The 21286-nt window shown below is 38.1% G+C and overlaps 1 protein-coding gene across 1 annotated transcript in view; it reads right to left on the bottom strand.

The window, feature by feature from the left end:
- Positions 1 to 10153: 10153 nt before the first annotated feature.
- The window catches only part of LOC108578207, a gene marked incomplete at its 3' end in the record, with an annotated part of 27259 nt that continues 16126 nt past the window's right edge, over positions 10154 to 21286 (bottom strand). Inside the window, exons 2-3 of the mRNA XM_017941490.1 lie at positions 19373 to 19506; positions 10154 to 10244 (exon numbers count right to left, since the gene is read on the bottom strand). Coding sequence (XP_017796979.1) covers positions 10154 to 10244; positions 19373 to 19506 — 225 coding nt within the window. The remainder of the gene's footprint in view (positions 10245 to 19372; positions 19507 to 21286) is intronic.

The following is a 21286-nucleotide window of genomic DNA, read 5'->3' as shown; positions in this document are numbered from 1 at the left end:
ACTCTCTTAACCGTGTGTAATTAATTTTCTTTATCTCGAATTTGCCTGGAATAAGATCAATTCTTATTTCACTCCATCGCGTCTTCCTTTCCCCCAAAATGTTTGCCCCCTTTTCCGTGGACTTAAAAGTACCTTGCTTATTTGCTGCATACGGACATTCTCTCGGAACGCGCGTCGATAGTACGTTCTTTTTCTTAGTCTTATTCGGTGCTTCTTCTTCGTTTCCGCTTTTGTCCCGCCCCTCGGCGTTCTTTGCGTCGAATGACAGAAGAATTTCCTCTTGTGGATATTCGCTGTCCGATACGTTCGCTTAGCGGTGCTTTCTTCGTGATACGGGCTGAATTGTGGAAGCGGTATCACATCGAACGACGATTCTAAGGAGAAACTCGGATGGTGGTGTAATTTGAAATGGGGAATGGACAGAAGTTTTTCAGAAGAGTAGCTGAAATTCGAATCAATTTGACTGTATCCTCTTGCACTTCTTGCTCCTCTTATTTTATTGTCACGCGATGGAAAACGTGTAGGTGTAGCAAGTGGAAATTATTAAATAACAAAAATTTGTGCATTATTTTCAGCCGCGTGGCTATGAAAAGGACTATTTTATTTTTATTTTTTTTTTATTGTACATATAAGGTATAAAACATTAAGTTTCAAATTGCACATATTTGAATTACGCGTATAATACATATAATATCTTTCAGTTTCTCAATTTCATTATCACTTTTTCAAACACCTTTAAATTTTAAATGACACATTTTTAAATTGTATATGTATTTTTCAGTTTATCCATTTCACGATCATTTTTTCAATCGATATATCATTAAAATTGCAACAGGAAATGCGGAGCGCAGGTCTAACATAAAACATCAAAGCGAAACAATTCGCTAACAGCGACGAAAATATCGCAATTTCAGTAAAGAAACATCCCTGTTCACTTTACATTCGCACAAACTTTTCCCGAATAAATTCACATAACTGCGGAGTTATCGAACGCATACCGACAACGTTTTAATTGAACCTACACACCGAGGCTACCTAATTTCATATTTACCTCACTTTCAATAACGTTTCTATCTCCGAGACGAAACTTTATTACCAACCATTTCAATCAACCGTTCAAACACACACGCGTCGCTATTCAACAATTTCACGGCCACGATCGGAAAAATTCACTCTTCCAATTGATCGGAATTGTGCATCGAGCGGCGCTTCGCCGAACGAAGAACAGAGATGAAGAAACAAAAACGTAAATTTCACTGACTCGAAGGTGAGTCGAACCTTTTACACGTCGAACAGAGAACGAAAACCTTTCTTTCCCAACGTCTGTTTTGCCCTTCAAATTTGGCGTTCATCCCGAAGATCGTAGTCTGTGAGGTCTGAGATCGCTCTTTTGCCCTTTAAATTTTCCTCGATTGCTCGTTAACTCTTTCCTGTGACACAGACACGCACGTGTGTCGAAGCTTTGACAAAAATTACGCTGGAAAAATGAATTTTCGCGCGTTCGATAAACGCGCCGTGTTCGAATGAAACGCTCGATACGGTTTCAGCATTTCCCGACTCGAGCATCTCGGCTGAATCGAAACCGTTCGACGATTGAATCACCCAGGGATACGCCGCGTTTCGAATAATAATTTACCGATATTGTCGCGAATTCGATCGTAGCTCGTTAACGAACCGGTGTAATGGCCGCTGCAACAACAACCGAACGAACGGTGAAATATGAATTGACCGATCTCGTTGTATGTAACACCGGTGACAAGGCTCGCGTTGTTTCTAAAGGCTGGATTATCCGCTTTCGATTCTCGATAAATGTTCCACTGTTTTTCTACCCTCGGTGCTTCTCGTAATGGTGGATTTTCGGATGATGTTTTTTAATACGCAGGTATTACAGGTGGTTTTGTTCGTCTTCGTTGCTCCGTTACTTTAGTTGGAGCAATGAAGAAATATCGAATTATGGAATATAAAGGGATATTAAAGTGTAGAGGGGGAAAAAGTTGTGAACTTTTCAACCTTCTTTCGTGACTTGTTTCCGAGTTGATTAAAGGGAGATGAAAAACGGATGGAATTAAGGTGTGCATATCTGTTACCTTCCATTATGTAACAATTTTTACTTTTTAAAAATTCGAGAAAAACGCTGAATGTTACATTTATATCCTCTGAAAAAATTGAAACTTTACATGTAATAGTTATCTGGAAAAAAAATTCCAAACTTTACCTATCTTTAGAAGCCTCGGGGCGGCGCACTTCCCTTATCTCTGAATTAATAAAGGAATAAAATATTTGTTAAACTTCCCACGGAGAATTCCCGAGACACTTAAAAATTGATACACTTTTCCCAAAATTTGTTTGTCACCTTTCATTCCTTCGAAACGTTTAAAAGAAGCACCGCAAGAAAAGCAACGTTACAATCCATTAGCAGTTGGTTAATCGAACTTTTTTCCCAGCTTTCTTTCCTCGCTGTCGCGCAACTTTAGCATTCTGCCAGAAAAAAAACGTTTCGCATCTCGCTTTCCTCTTGCTCAGCATCCTTCGTGTCTCCGTCGAAGTAATGTGTCTGAGCCAGGGTGCATTGCGGTTCTGTAATTGGACACCACTAATGCACCCCAACCTCGTTTATCGAACGTGAAGGGAATGAAAAGGGAAAAATAGGGAGGAAAGATCGAGGAGCGGTGGCAAGGATGGAACAGAGGTGGAGAAGGACGACTGTTGGGAAAGAAGGAAGGAAGGAAGGAAAAAGCGAAATGGGAAAAACTGTAAGTCGATACGGAAGGCGTCGTTATTTGGTTTATTCGTTCATCCGATCTGTTTCCCCTTTTGGCCAACTATTTTCTACTCTCCTCCTTCCCTCCTCTTCCTTCTTTCTCGGTTCGTCCTTTATTTGCTAAATACTTCGATCTTTGCACAACGATATAGACGGAAAATGGGAGATCCCGAGGATTCACCGGGATTAAAACTTGTTGATCGACCGAAATTCTCCGGAAATAAATTTTTAATTAATTTTCTCCAGCTCGAATCAGTTCAAGCTTCCGACACTTTTATACAGAACAAATTCGAAGAATTTAAAGAGACAGTAAGCTTCACCGGTGTCGCCCATAAATCACCTAACTTCCGTTTCATAAAGCGTCAGGTCAATGAATTTATACCTAGAAATATATCGCCACAGGAAGAAAGAATACTGATTTATTTCTTCAACTAGATATTTCAAAACACGAAACTCTAACATTTTAATCTCTCCTCCATGCCGTATTTTCACGGAACACATTTGTCTTTCACAACCTCTCATTCGAGCAATTTCTCTTATCAAAACTTTCCCGGCAAACAAATAATCCGAACTTTCGAACAAGTTAAATTCCTGTTTTTCCTCTTAAAGATAGCATTCTCAACTCCCGACCAACAGCCACCTACATTCCCTCCTCTTCTTTTAATTCCCGACGCTCCCAGGTATTGTTTTCGATCAGCTCGACGCGTTTGCCGGTCCGTTTCCCTCCTTTCATACAGGCCTATCCCGGTTTTCTCGTTCACCTTTCCACGTTTCACCTTGTCCAACGAGTACACACGACCGGAAACTAGCGCGACTCGGATGGGCTGGTGTCAGTCGATACTCCTGAGCGGCGCGCGTCTTTCATATTCCATTCCTTCCGGCGGCAGATCTCTTCTCCCGCGGCTTTGTCGTTCGTTTGTCGCCGGCTGCCATAATTCTCTGGTTCGTCGCGGACACCCGAACTGTCCTCCTCCTTCTACGTCGTCTTCTTCTTCCCACCGCGGTTTTATCATCGGACCCTCTTCGTTTCCGCAATTTCCACCGTTCGTTTTTGCGCTTCGTCATCTGACTAGCCCGTCTCCCCGTTTTTCTTATTTCTCTCATCCGACTCGGACGGGAGAGCCTCGGATTTCATATTATTTCCTACGCGTTTCCAACCTCCCTTCCTCCTCCCCATCCCCTATTTCTCCCCTGCGCCCCATTATCCTTTTCCCAGCCGTTTCTTCCAGCTGCAATACGCGTCCTGCGTAACATCCACCGGTCTCTCCCTCCTCTCCCGCCTCCTCTACGACAATTTGCTTTCTTATTTTCCACGCTTCGTACACAGAAACGCCCACTCGAACGAACCTACCTGGCTCCAGCGAGCGAGGAAACGGTCGTTAGACGCGTTAGAGAACTAAGTCTCGCGGCGGAAGTTGCGGAAGTGGGTTAGGGATTAAGGACAGCCGGTTTTAGAGCGATGTGTAACTTCTGCAATTAGTTTTGACAGGTGTTTCCTGGGTGTATTTGCTTCGCTTCTTAGCGATGATATTAGAGAGTTTTGGCTGATTGTCCAGGGAAATTTGTTTGCTCGATGGCTGTTGGCAATATACGAGAATGACATTCTTGTAGGAGGCTCTGTTTGTCCTGGCAAATGGTATTGCGTCTGTGATAGGTAGAAATGTTTGTTCGAATTTAACCGACTGAAAACGGTAGACTCTTTTCTTAGAGACAGTCGCGGATATTACGGGTGCAGCAGATATTGATCCTTATAGATCCGGGATGACTTCTTGCCGTGGAATTGTTTTCGAGATGGAATTAAAGATAGGATCGGATCGCTAAGAACGGTGTTCTTTATTTACGAAATAACAGGCACGATAACTTTAATCAGACGTGACGGTGAAAATCAAGTAATACATCAAATATATCGTAAAAATACTGCAGTAAACGCGAGGTTCTACAACAATTTCGTGGAATGTTATAAAAATTGTAACTGTTCGTGGAAACGAGAAGGAATTATGGAAAAAACGAAGAAGGGGATAGAGTAAACGCGGTGAAATAAAGTCAAGCTTCTCTCGTGCTTCTTTAAATTGTATCTCCGACCTTTTTCAAAATCGTTCCGGCGAGGAAATTTGCAGAAATTAGCTCGGCGAAACGAAAAGAAGTCCTGGAGAAATTAAAGAGCACGAGGCTCGTTTGACGCGGAATAGAGAAGACGCCTGGAGCTCTCCTATCTCTCGATTTCCTGTTTTACCTTATCGCCTAAATTGCCCGGTCTATGTTCAATCTTTGCGTTCCTGTCCGCGTCCAAACCCCTTTTGAATCTTGGTATCTTCGCGCACGCGGCGTGTCGATTAATTCTACGAGGACCGGAGCTTTACACGGGAAATATTGAACGGTAAATTTTACCCCGGTTTTTATTAAAACGCAATATTCAATAGAATTTTCTCAGCCTTTGGTAGCCACGGTTCATGCATTATTGAAAGGGTTCGCTGTATTTCCGAACGTTTATTTTGTACTTGGAATTTTTTTCAAATTGGAAACAGCTGTAGTTGTTAAATTGCTCGGAACGAATGGAAATTTGGAAATTATTCAGAGCAGAGAGAGAATAGTGTTGGTAATGTTTTTGTAGTTTAAATACGAGAAAGTTTAAGTTCCGGTAGGTTCGAGGATATTTCAAGTTCTAGTATACATGAGTAGATTATCCTGATTTCCCAAAATTGAATTTTTTAACAAGATAGAGGTTTTCCAGGTAGCTTTAGTGACGAATTCACCGGAAGGTCCAGGATGAAACTAATCTCTCTCTCTCCTTTTCAACTTCTTTTTCCACGTATCCTCTGCTTCTTTCGTCCTTTCATCACCAAACCTCCGCAAAATCATTTCAATCTCAAGCGTAGTAGAACTGACCTAATACGATGAAAGACACTTTGCTTTAGAAATGGAGTTTTGTAATTGATCCGCTGACTAATTAAAATCTGATTAACTGAGCAGTGATCCGGAATATGAACATGTGTACTTAACCCTTTGGCTGCCATAAGCGCTCTAAGCTATAAGGGATACTATAAGCGCTCTAAGCTATAAGGGATACTATAAGCGCTCTTCATATTCACATTCTATATTTTATTTATTTTACAAATATCAAATACAAAATATTCTGCAAAAAAGTGATATGCATACAGGATATTTCAAAACATGTGGGCATAACTTCAGCGATGGATTCACTCTGTTAATTGCGTTTTTTAATTGTTCACAAGTAAAACGCTTCTTATCTCGTACACGACTTTCCGGTCTGCTATGTAAACACTGTTTTGTCATTTGTTTCGTTCAGTTTAATACATGTTCTTGGTGGCAACAGCACGTATGGGAAATTTGCTGATACATTTCATAATAATTTCATAATTCCATAACAAACTCAGTGATGGTTGATACGACGTTTGGAAGCCTGCATTCTAGCCGAGAGTGGCCACTTCGAACTATGAAAATTATTAAACAACAGGTGTCATACGAGAAGGGCTATAATTCGGAGGTTTTTCTAGATTTTATCAGTGTCAGCGTTTGCGGTTGATCGTTCGTGCTTTGCCGGTTTTTGCACGTGTGTGCCGACTAATGTTCTAGGGCTTCGAAGGACCAGTTTCTTGATTGAAACACTAAGTTTTTATTTTATGTTCTATTTTCTCCAACTAATTCAAGGTATAAATTCTATTGCAAAGTGAGAGGTGCTTCTCTTGCGAGTGGCCAAGTGTTTCTGCTGGAGTCTCCGCGGTGTCCCTCGAAGAAGACTCCTATTTTCCTAAAAACACCCTGATTGGTGATTTTTCCTTTTCTAAATCACCAATCAGTTTACTCCGGTGCATCGCAACCTCCCTCGATTTCGCCCTTAGCGCGTTATCTTAGGGTGAGGTAGACAACGACCGAAGAAAGTGTTCGGTGGATGGACGCGTGGGAATCCTGTGGAATCTCCGCTTTTCTAGGCTTTGTTGAAGTCAAGTGGCCCATCGACGTTGGCAAAAGTCGTGGGCCACTTTTCTATTTCCCGTTCGGAGACTCCAGGATTTATGGCAGGGTCTGGTCCTAGGGACTAAGTGTCGCAGGCAACGCAATAAACACTTGTGGTGTTTTGAGAAAGCGATATTTGCCTGCGACGGCGACCACTTGACTCGTTGCCATAAATCCGGCTAACACCTACATATTTTGAAAACTGCCAGCAGTCAAAGAGTTAGCAAGAGCGAACCAGTGTGTCCTCAGACCTCGAACGAAGCTAACTGCAATGTCTTCGAACCGTTTGGAAACTAGACACAGTCTCAACCAATGAAAACTTTAAAAATCGAACTAACTAAGAAGATCGAAACTCCACAAAATTTAATTCCTCCTCCTGCTTCGGAAAAACGAAAGTAGATCAGATAGGAGGAATTAAAAGGTAGGAAACTAGTTTGCGCGCTATTTGACGTGGAACAGCAGAAACCTCTGGGAGTTTCGTTATCTCTAGTCCGGTGGATTCGCCTTATCATCGGTCCAGCCGTTCTTCCGTCGTTCCAGCCGCAGTTTCTCGTCATAGTCGGGGTCAAACCTCGACAAGTTTGCCCTGTCTTGCACAGCGAAGACTCTGCAACTTGAGATAGAGTCGCCGATTCTCGATCGACTCCAAGTGGCACTCGCTGCGAGCTGGCTGCTTCCTTCGGTCTTCGAGAAAGCGCGATAATCCGGCCAAACTTTCGTTCGACGAGGACGTCAGCCTCGATGGAGGGAAATAGAAGAGCAGGGAAGTGGGTTCGAGGAGGGAAGATAGAGGGAAGGGTGAAAGGGGCCACGTAGAAATTGAATCTATTATTCCGGAGGCTCGACGATGGAACGTTGAAGCGAATGGATCGGTGATCCTCGAAAGTTCACCTCGTTCTTTTATATTGCATCGTTACACTATTTTCTTGGCGAAACCGGCGAGAGGGCTTTCTCCTGTCTCTCCCGCGATCGTTCCACGCGTTTCGCTGGAAGTGTACATTTGCTGGATTATCGTTCGATTGTTTCTGTTTCGTGGGACAGACGGCTGCTTGATATTACGGTTAGACAAGTTTATTCTCCGTTAAAAATAAAAATGACGAACTTGATAGTGGCAATTTTTGAGAAAATTAGAGTCTAAGTTCGCCTTTGCATTATTTTACATTTTTTGCGTTTCCAGCGTGATTACTTATAGCACGAATTTTTTTAATAATGAAGCGACACTACCGTAGTGTATGTTTGTTAATTATCTCGTGAGGCAGTTACCACAAAATTGGTGAATAATAAAATTTATTAAAACGCCACACAGTTTAGATATCTTTGTTTCATTTGAACGCGGGTAATTAAAGTAACGGTATAATCTTTGTGAAATTTTAGGTTACAGTAGTTTTTCAAAATAACTTAAATTTATTCAATATTCGAATATTTTCGACGATCGCGAAATTTGTGGTGGAACGAAAAGAAAAGGAGAGAGAGAGAGATGGAAAATTTCACGATAACACGACCGAGCATTAATTCCTGCGAAGGCTGCCTACTTGTAGAAGGTGCCTAGCTGTGTTGATAAACCAGCGCCGCGATTGCGTCGAGTCGTGTTCAGTTGTTCGACAGATAGCGAGCGCGAAACACGTCCAAAATGTGTTGGGAAGTACTCGGGTATGCGCGGAATGACTGTGAAAGTAGTGGAAAATTGCGACGCTACTTGCATCGTTAGTGCATATCATTTCTTTTGCTTGACACAATTGACGTAATTAGGCTTTAGTACTTGTGTCTGAATAAACCTGAGAAGAACAATTCGTGACATCGTTTCTTTGTTATTTTTATTCGCGGAAAATTAAGCGATATTTTGCCAATATTAAAAAATTATTTTCTTAATATTTCATTCCCTTTGTTGTGGTTCGTGACGTCGCTTTCTCATTATTTTTGTACGTGGAAAATTAAGATGATATTTTATCAATATTAACAAATTATTTTCTTAATATTTCATTCTCTCTGTTATGGTTCGTGACACCGCCTTTTTATTAACTTTTAAAGGTCCAATCTTCGCATTATTTTATTTCTACAATAATATTTTAATAATTAACAAAAATTCAACTCTCGTCTGAAATCAAAGAGAATTTCAAGAGAAGTCTTTGAAATATCACCGATATAAATAGTAACTTACAAATGTCCATAATTTATTGCACGCTATGTATTAGTTGCACCATTCGTGGCAGAAGGTACTTTCGATATATTGGATTCACAATGCGTGAACCACGTTGTGATATATGAGCCTGAGTGAATGCATATTAGAGGAAGCAATCTTTCATTTATCGAGCAAAGGAAGATTATTGTACGCGAGAAAGGGGAAAATTGAACGTGTTAGGTCGATAGGTGGGTAACGTAGCATTAAAAGGAGATCACCGATTTCCCTCGAAATTTCCATTCCATCTCGAACATAATATGTTAAGGCCGAAAGTAGGTGTGATTTGTCTACTCAAAGATATGACAGCTCCTTTCGTGCTGGAAATCTTTCTCTCGTAAGCTTCGAGTAACATTTCTGCCGTGAATATATGGTAGGTGTAGTTTAACGAAGAAAATATCGTTCTTAGAATCATTCTTGGAAAATTATCGTTGATATTGCTAGAGACTAAAATTTTGCTAGAATATTTTTATTTGTTGTATTAACAATTTTAGGAGAAATAATATATGCAGGATTATTTACAAAATAAATGAGTAAATGTCAAAGTTAGTGTCATTTTATTTTTGAAAAATTTTGTCGAACAGTGAACACTATAAAAGTAGAAATATTCCACTTCTCAGGTAACAGTTTCACAGTGATCGTTTTAATTCCATAATTTTTTATTCCCGAAAAAGAAAATCAAAAGAGTAGAATGATTGGAACATATTCGTACATCATCTAGACTTTTACTGGAACTCGTAAAATAGCTGTATCATAAATTTAAATAATCACTGAATATTTTAGATTACATTAGAAATTATTATAAGAAAATTCTTATATTATTCCAATTTTCAGAATATTCTATAAAAGATATTCCATTAAGGATATTCTAATTTACCGAATAAAATGTTATAAATGTTAGGCTCGATTAACTCATTAAGAATATCACAAAGGATATTCTAATTTACTCGTTAACCTGTCGAAAAGTGCGATTGAAGGATAAATGCGCGGTTCGTTTGAAAAAGCCGCGGCGTATCCAATTTCGTAATAAGTCACGTAAGAGGCTCTTCTCCTCGGTCGCCGACGAAGAAAGACGGGTCGATCGATCGAATTTATTCAAGGAACAGTCGAGTCACGGGGAAAATAGCGAAGGACGGGCTTTGCCCGCTAACAAATAATAGATCGCGTTGCGATGATCGAGAGGACCATTTATCTTCGGTGAATCACGGAACGAGAGGAAAGAATAATGACAAAACGCTTACCTTCCCGGAGACCCTTGAGTTGCATAAGAGAACGCCGGCAGCGTGAATTCTGTACTCCTTGTCGAGCTGCTCATGCTGTCCTTGAATTTTCCTGCCGCAAAGTGAACGGAAAATGTCGCGTTAGATGGATCTATTGTTTATCAACGTGGCAAGAAAGATCGCTTGCGCGATAATTGGGGAAAAGGAATATTTTCTGAAATCGAGGCGGGAAGAATTTTTGTAATTGTGATAAATTTATCGATATTCTGAATTTTGCAAAGAATTGAGTTCGATATTCCGAATTTTGCAAAGAATTAAGTTCGATATTCCGAATTTTGCAGAGAATTAAGTTCGATATTCTGAATTTTGCAAAGAATTGAGTTCGATATTCCGAATTTTGCAAAGAATTAAGTTCGATATTCCGAATTTTGCAGAGAATTAAGTTCGATATTCTGAATTTTGCAAAAAATTGAGTTCGATATTCCGAATTTTGCAGAGAATTAAGTTCGATATTCTGAATTTTGCAAAGAATTGAGTTCGATATTCCGAATTTTGCAGAGAATTAAGTTCGATATTCTGAATTTTGCAAGAAATTAATTTCAACATTCTGAAGTTTGCAAAGAATTAAATTCGTGTACACAGTTAACATGACAGCACAATATACAAAATAAGGTAATGAATAACAGACAAGGAAGGCACGAAAGAATTCAAATGATTTCCTAAAAATTTTAATTTAAAAGTTCAGTACTTAAAAAGTGAAATAAAATTCTGAAAATAACAGAAACTAGGATAGTTGCTTGCACTTAAAACTAATTAGAACACCAGTACAGATACGAAAAGGCGAAAAAGAAGTAAAAGAAGGGTCAATAAAAATGAAACAGAGAAATTGCACACAACTGCTGTTAACAAATAACAAGGAAAATGCTATTTTTATTTAACTTCCACAGTTGGTGTACTAAATTTTAAGTTACACCAATCCTTTAACTTTAAGGAACATAGCAATCCGAAGATACAGAATCACATCAGAGGAGTTGTGTTTCCGAAGACATGTTTCATTTTCGCGAACATCTCAGCCGGGGCGTAAAGTTCACGAAAACTCCTTCTTGGGAACATAAACTTTAACCTGGTATTCCTCGATACTGTGACTTTTAAACTTCTCCGATGGAATACAGTTTTCTTGTGCTTCTTTTCGCCAATAGGAGCAACGAATCGTTAGTTGAAAATTTAAGTTAATGGAATGAAAAGATTTCACGGGAAATCTCTAACAAGTAGTATAAACTTTATAACGATATTCAGTGAAAATTGTTTTACCTCCACTCTTGATCAATTTAAAACGGAAAATTCAGCGAAGAATTTAACAAACTGCTGTATTTTGTAAGAATATTTTGCTTGGAATCAAGCTTTTACTATCGTGTAGCATAAATGTGAAATTAATTTACTTATCTACATATAAAATTAGTATTATTCTTTTTATAAGAAAAGGAAACCTCAGTACAAATCACTGAGTATCCTTGAAGCTCAAATATTTGGAGCTTTACAGGTGAAAAATACTCTCAATATTCTCTGCTCTTTATTGACCCTTTCGTTAACCCTTTGTGTCCCACTTGAATACGCCAATTGATCTCAGTTTAGCATTTTCATTTAGTATAGACAAAAAATAAATACTTAATACTCATCACTGAGCATTCTTAAAGCTCAGATATTTAGAGCTTCCCACCTGAAAAATTATTTAACCCTTTATTAACCATTTATGCCCCACTTAAATACTCCAACAAATATTGATCTCAATTTCGTATCCATTTCTCACTGTACGATCGATAGATAAATAACAAACTCTTAAAAAAAAAAGAAATACTTGGTTCACGAAAGGGTTAAAATATAAGCAAATGAAATCCGAACGAGACTCAATTACGTCTGAACAAAATTCGAACGTACACCGTGTATTATAATATCACTCGATCGTGTATAAAATTATTACCCGAACAAAATTACCATCGTTCCGCTTCTACGTTCTCGATTAATCATCGGCAACTTCAAAACCAATCTAACTCACTTTACCCATACATTTACCTAACATCTATCACTATCGTTTTACGATGCATCAACATGTGTCTCGATTTACCTCGTTGAATCTGACCCAAACAAAGTTGCCCGACTAAATACAAACATCTCGCTAAACGCGCGAGCTTAGAGAACAAGAAGCTCATTTGTAGTACGTAAACACACGGTTAATTCGCTTATTACCTCGCGTCGAATTTTCCACTTTATTCGCACCTTTTGGCAACTTCGAGCGAAGATTTCTCGATTTCGCGTTCAATTTCCGTTTCGAAGTTGTTTTTCCGATGGAGGTGGAAAATGGAAGGCGTTTAAAGTGGGTAAACGCGAGGGTGAAGAGAAAGAGAGGGAGAGAAAGGCTATGGTGAGCATGTTGGCGAATTTTTCCAAGTGACTACCACGGCCATCGTGATTTACGAATCGAGAAAGTTCCACGAATGGACGAACGTCCCCGCGGAAAGTTCGGCAATTACGCGCGGGCAAACAATCTTACAAATTCATGGCGTAAACCGGCCGTCGTTTCTTCCCCCGAATGCTCCAGGCTGGGCAAAGGGAAACCATCGGAATTGAATACGTTCTCTCTGTGTTGGTCTTTCGATGACTTTTCGTGCCTCTCGATTTCACGGATTTATTTCAATTGTTTGGGCCATGCCGGAGGAATTCGATTTTCACTTGAAATTTGGGGTTATTGTATTCTTCAGCTGGAATCTTTGAAGTTAAAGAGAAGTCAACAATTAGATTTTTTCTTGAAATTTGAGGTTATTTGAAAAGGACCAATTAGGTGAATAATTTTTCTAGCTGAAATCTTGAATGAAAAGGGAGTCAGAAATTATGCAGGAAAATGCTTCTTCGTACCTCCAACGCTCGAGGCTGTATAAAAGAAAATTGTCGAAATTGAATACAATCTCTTCGCCTTTTTTCACGCTCCTCAATTTCGTAGATCTGTTTGAATTATTTATGGTACACGTGTTACGTTAGATCCTCTATAAGCTTGCAATTCTTTCGAAAGAAATCGATTAAGTTATTATCAGAATTTGTAGCTGGAGTCTCTGATACGGAGAAGAATTGAAGGATTATGCGGAAGATAAGAATTTCAGTTATTTACGATGGAAGGGAAATTGAATCGAATAAAAGTTGAACGTAACTGTGATGGGAATAAAGATATTCAAAGGGAGAAAGTTTTTTCTGCTCCCTAGTTGTTAATAACTCATCTTGAAAAGTATGAAATTTTCATGTCCTCCTTAATCAACATTTTCCTACAATTCAACCGAAAATAATTTATCACGAAGATTAGAAAATTTTTCAACTAAAACTCTTTTCCATATTATCTATGACTACGTTTTGTATTTGAATTTCAATTATTTCCTCCAGAAATTATCACTTTCTTTCGCCTTCTTCCTTGTCAGTTTATGTACGTGCGCACTTCTTCCTCGAAACGCTTAAAAGTGAAATCACCTTTGCCTAATTCTTTACTCTGTTTGAACGAAGTTGGTAAAGATCATTTTGCTCGATGAAATTTATTCAACAACTTCCACGTGTTTCGGTTCTCCTAATTTTCCAGAAATGTCTGTACGTTGAAGGAACTCCGAATAGGTACATGTAGATTGAAATTAATATTGCAGAACGAAGTAAAGGAAGAAACTTTTCGCGTTGATAATTCGATCTTCGACAGATTTTTTCGAAGTTTTATGGTACTGTGAAAGATAGCGTGGACTTTTCTCGGAGAAAGCGTTTTCTTGCGTGAAGTTTTCTATTTTACACGGTAATCGTATGGTGGGAAGTGTGTCACACATGTCATTGCAAATACCCGTGGGATGGAGTGAGAGAAACTAGATTGTTTAGGGATTTCATGATAACCCGGTGGATGAACCACGCGACGACAGTGATATACGAGGCTTGTAAAGGGTGGGTGGTGGAATTCGCTCAATCTTTAGAGAACAGTGACATTGTCATAGCGGTTGTTAAATTGATTAGGGGAATAACGACACTTCCACAGTCAAGTATATCGCGAAATATTCTATAAATTATCAGTTATTTAACGGTGTGTCTCTCGAATAGAAAATTTCGCAGAATTAAGAAAAGAAAAAGGAAACTAGCATTGAAATTTACTGAAAAGTTTCGGCTTAATTGATATATTCTTTTTTAATCAATTAATACTGCAGTAAGAGTAATAAATATGTTCATAAAAGTTCCTTCAAATTATATTAGGAATTATTCTAATAAATTAAACCTGAACTAAATAAATTATCATTTTTTCGAAGAAATATTTCTTTTCCAAATTCAAGAGTACATAAACACTCGATTAAAAAAATAATCAGTGTACGTAACAAAAATTCTTCAATTCAGTGCAGAAACATTTGATTTACATAGTGAAATTTTTTACTTAATTTGAAGCCAGCAGAGGTACAAACTTTCTTTCTATCGTCTTTCATTCCACCACAATAAATTATTAAATCTATAAACCTTTTTTACATACTGTACTATCGCTGCATAATGAAGCAAACAAAGCAAGTAAATAGATCTGAAACGAAATTAAACAGCGTTCAGAATCACAGCTTCCTTCCCAAACCTCCAAAGTTCTCCAAATTTAATCAATTCCTCGCAAATTTAAAACTTCCCTTAAGACACAAAGACTCCCTCCTTCCATCGGACACACCCACACACGTTCAGCAGATATATTAGAATTTTCTAGAAATTTCCCTGCAGAACCGCACTCGTACCTTCCACGAAAGAAGAAAACGAAAAGTGGCAAAAACCGAGCTCTCGATTCCTCTCTCTCTTTCTTCGTCGGCGAACCACACGTTCCCTCCATTCAATTCCTCGATGGGGATCGTCAATTATTCCTTTGTTTTTCGTACGTGTTCGCCGTGAACCGCGAAACGGATCGAGCGAAACGGGTTTCGATTCCGAGAGGCGACGCCTAATTGGACGTCGCGGAAACCGGCGAAAATTCCATAAATTCCTCGTCGGTGTATAATCGACGAGGCGCCCGTGCCTCCAGGCGTCCGCAAACACCGTCGAAACTCCGCGCCGAGCCGCGAGGAGCTGTGCAAACATCGGCCAAACCAGACGAGGACAAAAAAAAAAAAAAGAAGGAAAAAATGCACAGCTTTACATATCGCTGACTCGAGGCTTCCCTCCCGAGGTGTCGCCGGGACGCCCGAGCCGGAAGCGTCTCGAGAAGTTAGACGACAATCCTAATTTTCAAGATTTTTCTGAAATCCCCGCACGCACCTGTTAACGCGATCCTTGCTGCCTGGATTTATCGGAAAGAAGCGGACACGCTTCGTATAATGATTTCGTTACCGTGCAAAGAACGTGTTTTTCTAAGAGAAATTGGGAGGGTAGAAGTGTGGTTTTGCTGAAATATTTGCTCCTTTTTTTTTTTAGTTGATTTTTGCCCTTTTCGGTGAAGTATTTTGTGAAATTTGTGTAGGGGTGTGCAACGTTTTAGCGTAAGTTGTAATTTAACGTAGATATTGCAAATTAGTGTTTAAAATATTTTCTTGCATTATCTATAACCCTTTGCCAATCTTAGCAAAGCTGAATTTGCTAAGTAACTTGTTAATTACAATTGCTGATTTTTATTTAAATTCATATTTTCATAGATATAATTTAAAAAATTCGAGCTAGATAGGCAATTCTGTTATATATAACTCATTATAATATTATTTCGCATATTATGTGCATTTTGTGTATTTTTGAGTCTTCAAATTTTCCGTAAATTTCCCTCAAACTCCGCAGTCCACTTATTATTATAGGAATAACTCTAAAATTATGTTTGTAGTCAAAGTTTAATTAATTTGTACACAAATAAATTCTCAATTTAATTTCTTTTCTGGGAGTAGCGTTAGCAAAATTTTTTTATCGCGAGCATTCTCTGTTCATTTGGTACATCATGTTTCTAAGCCGGACAGCAAGACGAATGTGGTCGCATTTGAATTTGCCAGAATTGTACGCTTGTTACAGTTAAACTGGTGGTTACTCTCAGCCAAGAAACATTTTTCCCTGTTTCACCAAGAATAAGTTACAACCCTGGTTCGTTGTAATTTACAGGATATTCGAGAATTAAATTACGAGGGATTTTTTTCCATGAAATTTCCTTTTAAACACTTTCACCGTCTCTTTCTCTCTGTTCAGGAAAACTGAATTTTTCCAGCAACAAATACGCGAACTCGTTTGATTATGTACTTGTTCAACGCGGAACGAACCGGCTTCTTTTGTAATTTTATTTCTCACCGAGATATGCAAATCCACTTTCGCGTTTCGAACGAAATCTAAAATTGCAAACAGAGCAGAACTCTGGATAAACAAGTTATAATGCACGGAGTTCGAAACTGGCTGGTATTAAAACAAATATTCGTGTAACTACAGTAAATTCTCTGCAAGTGTCAAATGCACGGAGTTCGAAACTGGCTGGTATTAAAACAAATATTCGTGTAACTACAGTAAATTCTCCGCAAGTGTCAGTCAGTTTGGATTCTACAAGTGTCGGTATAGATGGTCCTAAGCTGCGTCACTCGGTTTCTTTTACGAGATTTCACGGCTCGACAATTCATAATAGAAAAATATCATTTCTTTAATTTTACTTTTTTTCATCTGAAATTTTTTTTAACATGTTGGTGAGATTTTTCTGATGAAAATGACATCAAACATTCACTGTCACGCCAGACAGCGTGATCAGAAAAATCTCATCAATATATTAAGAAAAATTTCGGGATAAAAAAAAGGAAAATTAAAAAAGTTGGTATATAAATCGCTTGGTTACCTCGACTCACGTTTCATCCTTATCTTTTATTCGCTGTCCTTGTCTGCGTTCGGCAAACTACAAAGGCGGGCGCGAGGCTCGAAAACGTAGTCCCTGACTCTACAAGTGTCAGGTTTAGCTTCCTTGCGGACTGACACTTGTGGAGACTTTACTGTACTATTTGAATACGTTATAAAATCCGGAGGTATTGCAGAGTGTAACAATCGTCAATTAATCTTCTTTAAATTCCCAAATCAATCAAACGCAACACGTGTACTAAAAATTTTGTATATTTTTTTGTAACAGTTCTTTACAGACTGTCGATTACCGAAAATAAAATAAAATCGATCACTGAATATCTGGATATCTTTGAAATCATTATTAATAAAATCGTAATTATTCAGGTACCTATGAAATTGAAGGATTTTATACTTCAATGTTATAATTATCGACACGTAAAATTTTCAGAAGCGAGAAAACGAAGGTATACTAAGCTATCGTGCAATTATTGGTGCGAAATTATTATTAAGGAAAAGAAGACTAATTTTTATTTTCTATGTTATTATCTCAGTTTCTGAAACTTCGACCCTTCCATAATAATATTTCAGTATGAAACTCTTCGATTGTCAAAATTATTCCAATTTTCATTGACTTCTCTATTTTTAACCCTTTGCACTCGAAGGCCCCTTTTCCTATAAGGAAGTAGCAAAAATTAATGTAATTTTTTAAAACTAATATTTTTATTAGAAGTTGGTTCTTTCGAATTATTCCACTGCTGAGATCTCAAAACATGTAGTGAACAATTCACGGAGGTCCATAGGCTTGCTGTCTTGGAAAATATCATCCTTAGAATTGCCTCTAATTGCAAATATAATGTCGCTTCTTAGTCGCCTCTCGAGTGCAAAGGGTTAAATATTTTTTTAATGGTACACACGTACATCGTGGCGTTATTATCTCAGTTTCTGAAACTTTCACTCTTCTATAATAATACTGTAGCATGGAACCCTTCGATTGTCAAAATTACCGACTCACAAAACCCCCGCAAAATTCCGAATACACTCATCAACGAACATCCCCCTAATCGCAAAATCCTCCCCGACAAAATCAACCGCAAGCGACACAACTCGCAAAATTGGCCGAGCGTAATTCGCGGACGGAAAATTCGTTAATCGCGGCGTATTTTACGCGCGACGAGTCGCAAACCGGGAAGTTCGCAGTTTCGACTTGGACTTCGGGACGACTCGCGCCGGAAGCTACACGAAACTGCATAATTCCAGGGTAGTTTGATCAAATTGTTAGTCCGCCGGAGGACAGGCGCTAATAAATCTTGAACGAGTTAATCCTCCCTCCCTTTCGGGACAGGGGTGGAGCAGGAGGATGGAATACGGAGCTGGTGTTACGAGGGTCCGGTGCCAACTTGCAAAATATATTATTCGAAAGCCACCGCTCGGGAAAATGGATGTTTCCTTAGCACAGTTTTTCGTTCCGGTACGGTCCGCCGTTTCGATAGCTTCGCCCGCGAGTTTTCCAGTTTCGTGGGTAACTAGACCGGGAAAAGGACCTGACCGCGATTATTTTCGCGATGACGCCACCCATCCTGACCTTGATCTCTTTATTACAAGGTTTCTTTTATCTTCGTGCATGACTTTTTACTGGGTTTTGTTTTGTTTTTTGTCGGTGGAATTAGTTTGGGCTGAGAGGATATGGGAGTACTGATTTGTTGGTAAAAATGATATTATTTCAGTATTAATACGTTTATTGTACAAGAAGTATTGACATGATTACAAAGTTAATATAATTTAATTGGCCAAAAGAAGAATGAAAAATTACTCTTTATATGCGTTTAACCCTTTGAGGACGATAGACTCGTATATGCGTTCACAGAACAGCACAAACGCAACCAATAATTCACATATTTTTAGGCAATAGAAACTCGAGTATTTAAGAGAAATGAAATTTTGAAATTATTTAACTGAAAACAAATTGGAATAGTGACCGGAATAGTTACATGTTCACGAGTAATCAGTATTTCAATATGGTATGCAATCCTCCGTCCGCAAAGGGTTAAGTAACATTTCAAATATAGACTCTTTTTCTGTATTGAACAGACGTATTTATGTACATTTGTTTAAACTATCCTGATTCATAGGTGACTCAGTGGATAGTGAACCTGTTAATAAAGTGAATTTTTAGTTGAAACATTTTAATTCAGCGTAGCGGGTTACTTTAACCATTTAAAATTGATTTATAAGATCCTACGTTTTTGTGAATATAGATCCTCGAACATAGTAATCGATAGATTTCTATCAAGAGGTTCACATACATTCAAGTTATAGATCGTTTTGTAGGAAAAGAGATTGCAATAAGAGGAAGACACGAGTGTGCGTTAGTTGCTCAATAAGCGCTTGTCTGATCAGTAACGTGTTGATTCTACTTACGATATGGCGTGCAGCAACTCCTGCCTTTGTTTTTCCTTAACTTTCACACTTCCTCCTTCTTCGAGCGCGACTTGCAGTTCTCTCTGAAGAACTGCTAATTTCCTGCGTTCGCCTTCTAGAAGCAAGGAAGTAACCTACAACAAAGAATTCCATGGATCGTTTAAAACCTGAAATATCGAAACATTTGAGGAAAATAGCTACTGTCGCGAGCGTATTGAAAATCGTATAACTATGTGCAAACGATACACCGAGAAGGATTTGCTATTAAAATGAATTAAAGCTACAAATTTCACGATTAATTTGATCGCAGAATTTAACACCTTGTGGGATTTTGTGTCCTGCTTTCTGAAATACCGATCGTGTAAAAGAGAAGAAAAGACAGGTTTTGTTACGTTCACTGCGATATAGAGCGACGAGTTTCGAAATTATTTACAGTCCAACCATGAAAGATGGTAAAGTTGATAGGTTTAAAAGATTCTCTTTTGTGAAAGCTGCATATTTATGAAGATATCGTCCGGCAAAGCAAACTTGAAAGCTTCAGGCTGGCTTTGGGGTTTAGAAGTATGTGATGTTGAAGTTGCGACGTTTTGTTGTTAATCAGTCAATCAGGATAGGAAGAAAGATCGAGAATATTAATGAGAGCATGATCAGAAATGAGGTATTAGCAGGAAAGTTGATTTTTAAGATAGAAATTCTTTGAATTTTTCGCTTTTAATAATAGTTATTGTAAATTAGAGTGCACTTGCATGCAGTAGGCAGTTTAAAATTGATGCTTATAATAAACTTTTCATAATGTAGATAGTAAAATTAAGTTTCTGGTTTATATTCCAGTACTTTAATTGTTAAATATCAATTTATGTGGTAGTTTAAAATTATAGGTAGTATTAAACACATTTGTTGCACGATTTAACTTGATAAAACAGCCTGATTTATTGACTTCGTATTGAATTAACAATTGCATGCAGCTGCCACATTAAAATTAATATTTATACTAAATTTTTCGTTCTTTCACTATGATTTACAGGAGCAGATGGAAAAATAACATTTCTACTTCATTTTTAAGTACTTTGACTATAGAATAATTAGTATTTCCTGTTAAATAACAATTTAGATGATTGTTTATGATTATTGTAAGTCTTAAATAATATTATCGTAGGCTTTAACTCGATAAAACCGCTAAATATGTTAAATTTCCTTTAAATTAACCGTTGCATTCAATGCATTCGTCGAAAATTGTTTATAACTATTATTAAATATTAGAAAAATTAATGTTCTTCGCGTACGAATTACAGATGGACCTTTCAGGACATCCTAGAAATCAAGGAAAGGACTTGAACATCGGGAAAACTGAAGAAATGCAATTATTTGTTAATAAATCAATTATTTATTGTAAAATTATTGTACAAAATGTATTTTACAAAAGGTTACAGTATACAAATATTGTTTTACAGCATTTTACAGTCTATTTGGTTCTCCCTTACACACCAAACTCCTTTTCTTTTGCGAAAACCCATTGTTTAAACAATATTTCATTGCAAAATTAACTAAACAAAGTCCAGGAAACCACCAGGAAGGCGTACATATAAAAAAAATCGAAAAAATCCCGAAATTCGAGCGAAAACTACGAAAATTAAGGTAAGATTTCGAAAATCGCGCGAATATACTCGTTCGGTGCTAGAGTCCTCGAGAATTCCTGGAATTTTCGTCATTTCTCGGAAATGACCAAATTTCCAAGAATCGAGGCGATTCCAAGAATTGACCAATGGGCCTTCGAAAATTTAAGTCCTCGAGAATTCCTGGAATTTTCGTCATTTCTTGGAAATGACCAAATTTCTGAGAATCCAGTCACTTCTAGGAAGAGACCTCCTATCATATCATGTTCGCCTATTAGAAAGTCGATTTTCAGCCAAAGGG

This window comes from Habropoda laboriosa, unplaced genomic scaffold (genome assembly GCF_001263275.1).
Source record: "Habropoda laboriosa isolate 0110345459 unplaced genomic scaffold, ASM126327v1 scaffold1818, whole genome shotgun sequence".
Lineage (NCBI taxonomy): Eukaryota > Metazoa > Arthropoda > Insecta > Hymenoptera > Apidae > Habropoda > Habropoda laboriosa.
This window is presented reverse-complemented; position numbering and strand designations above follow the sequence as displayed.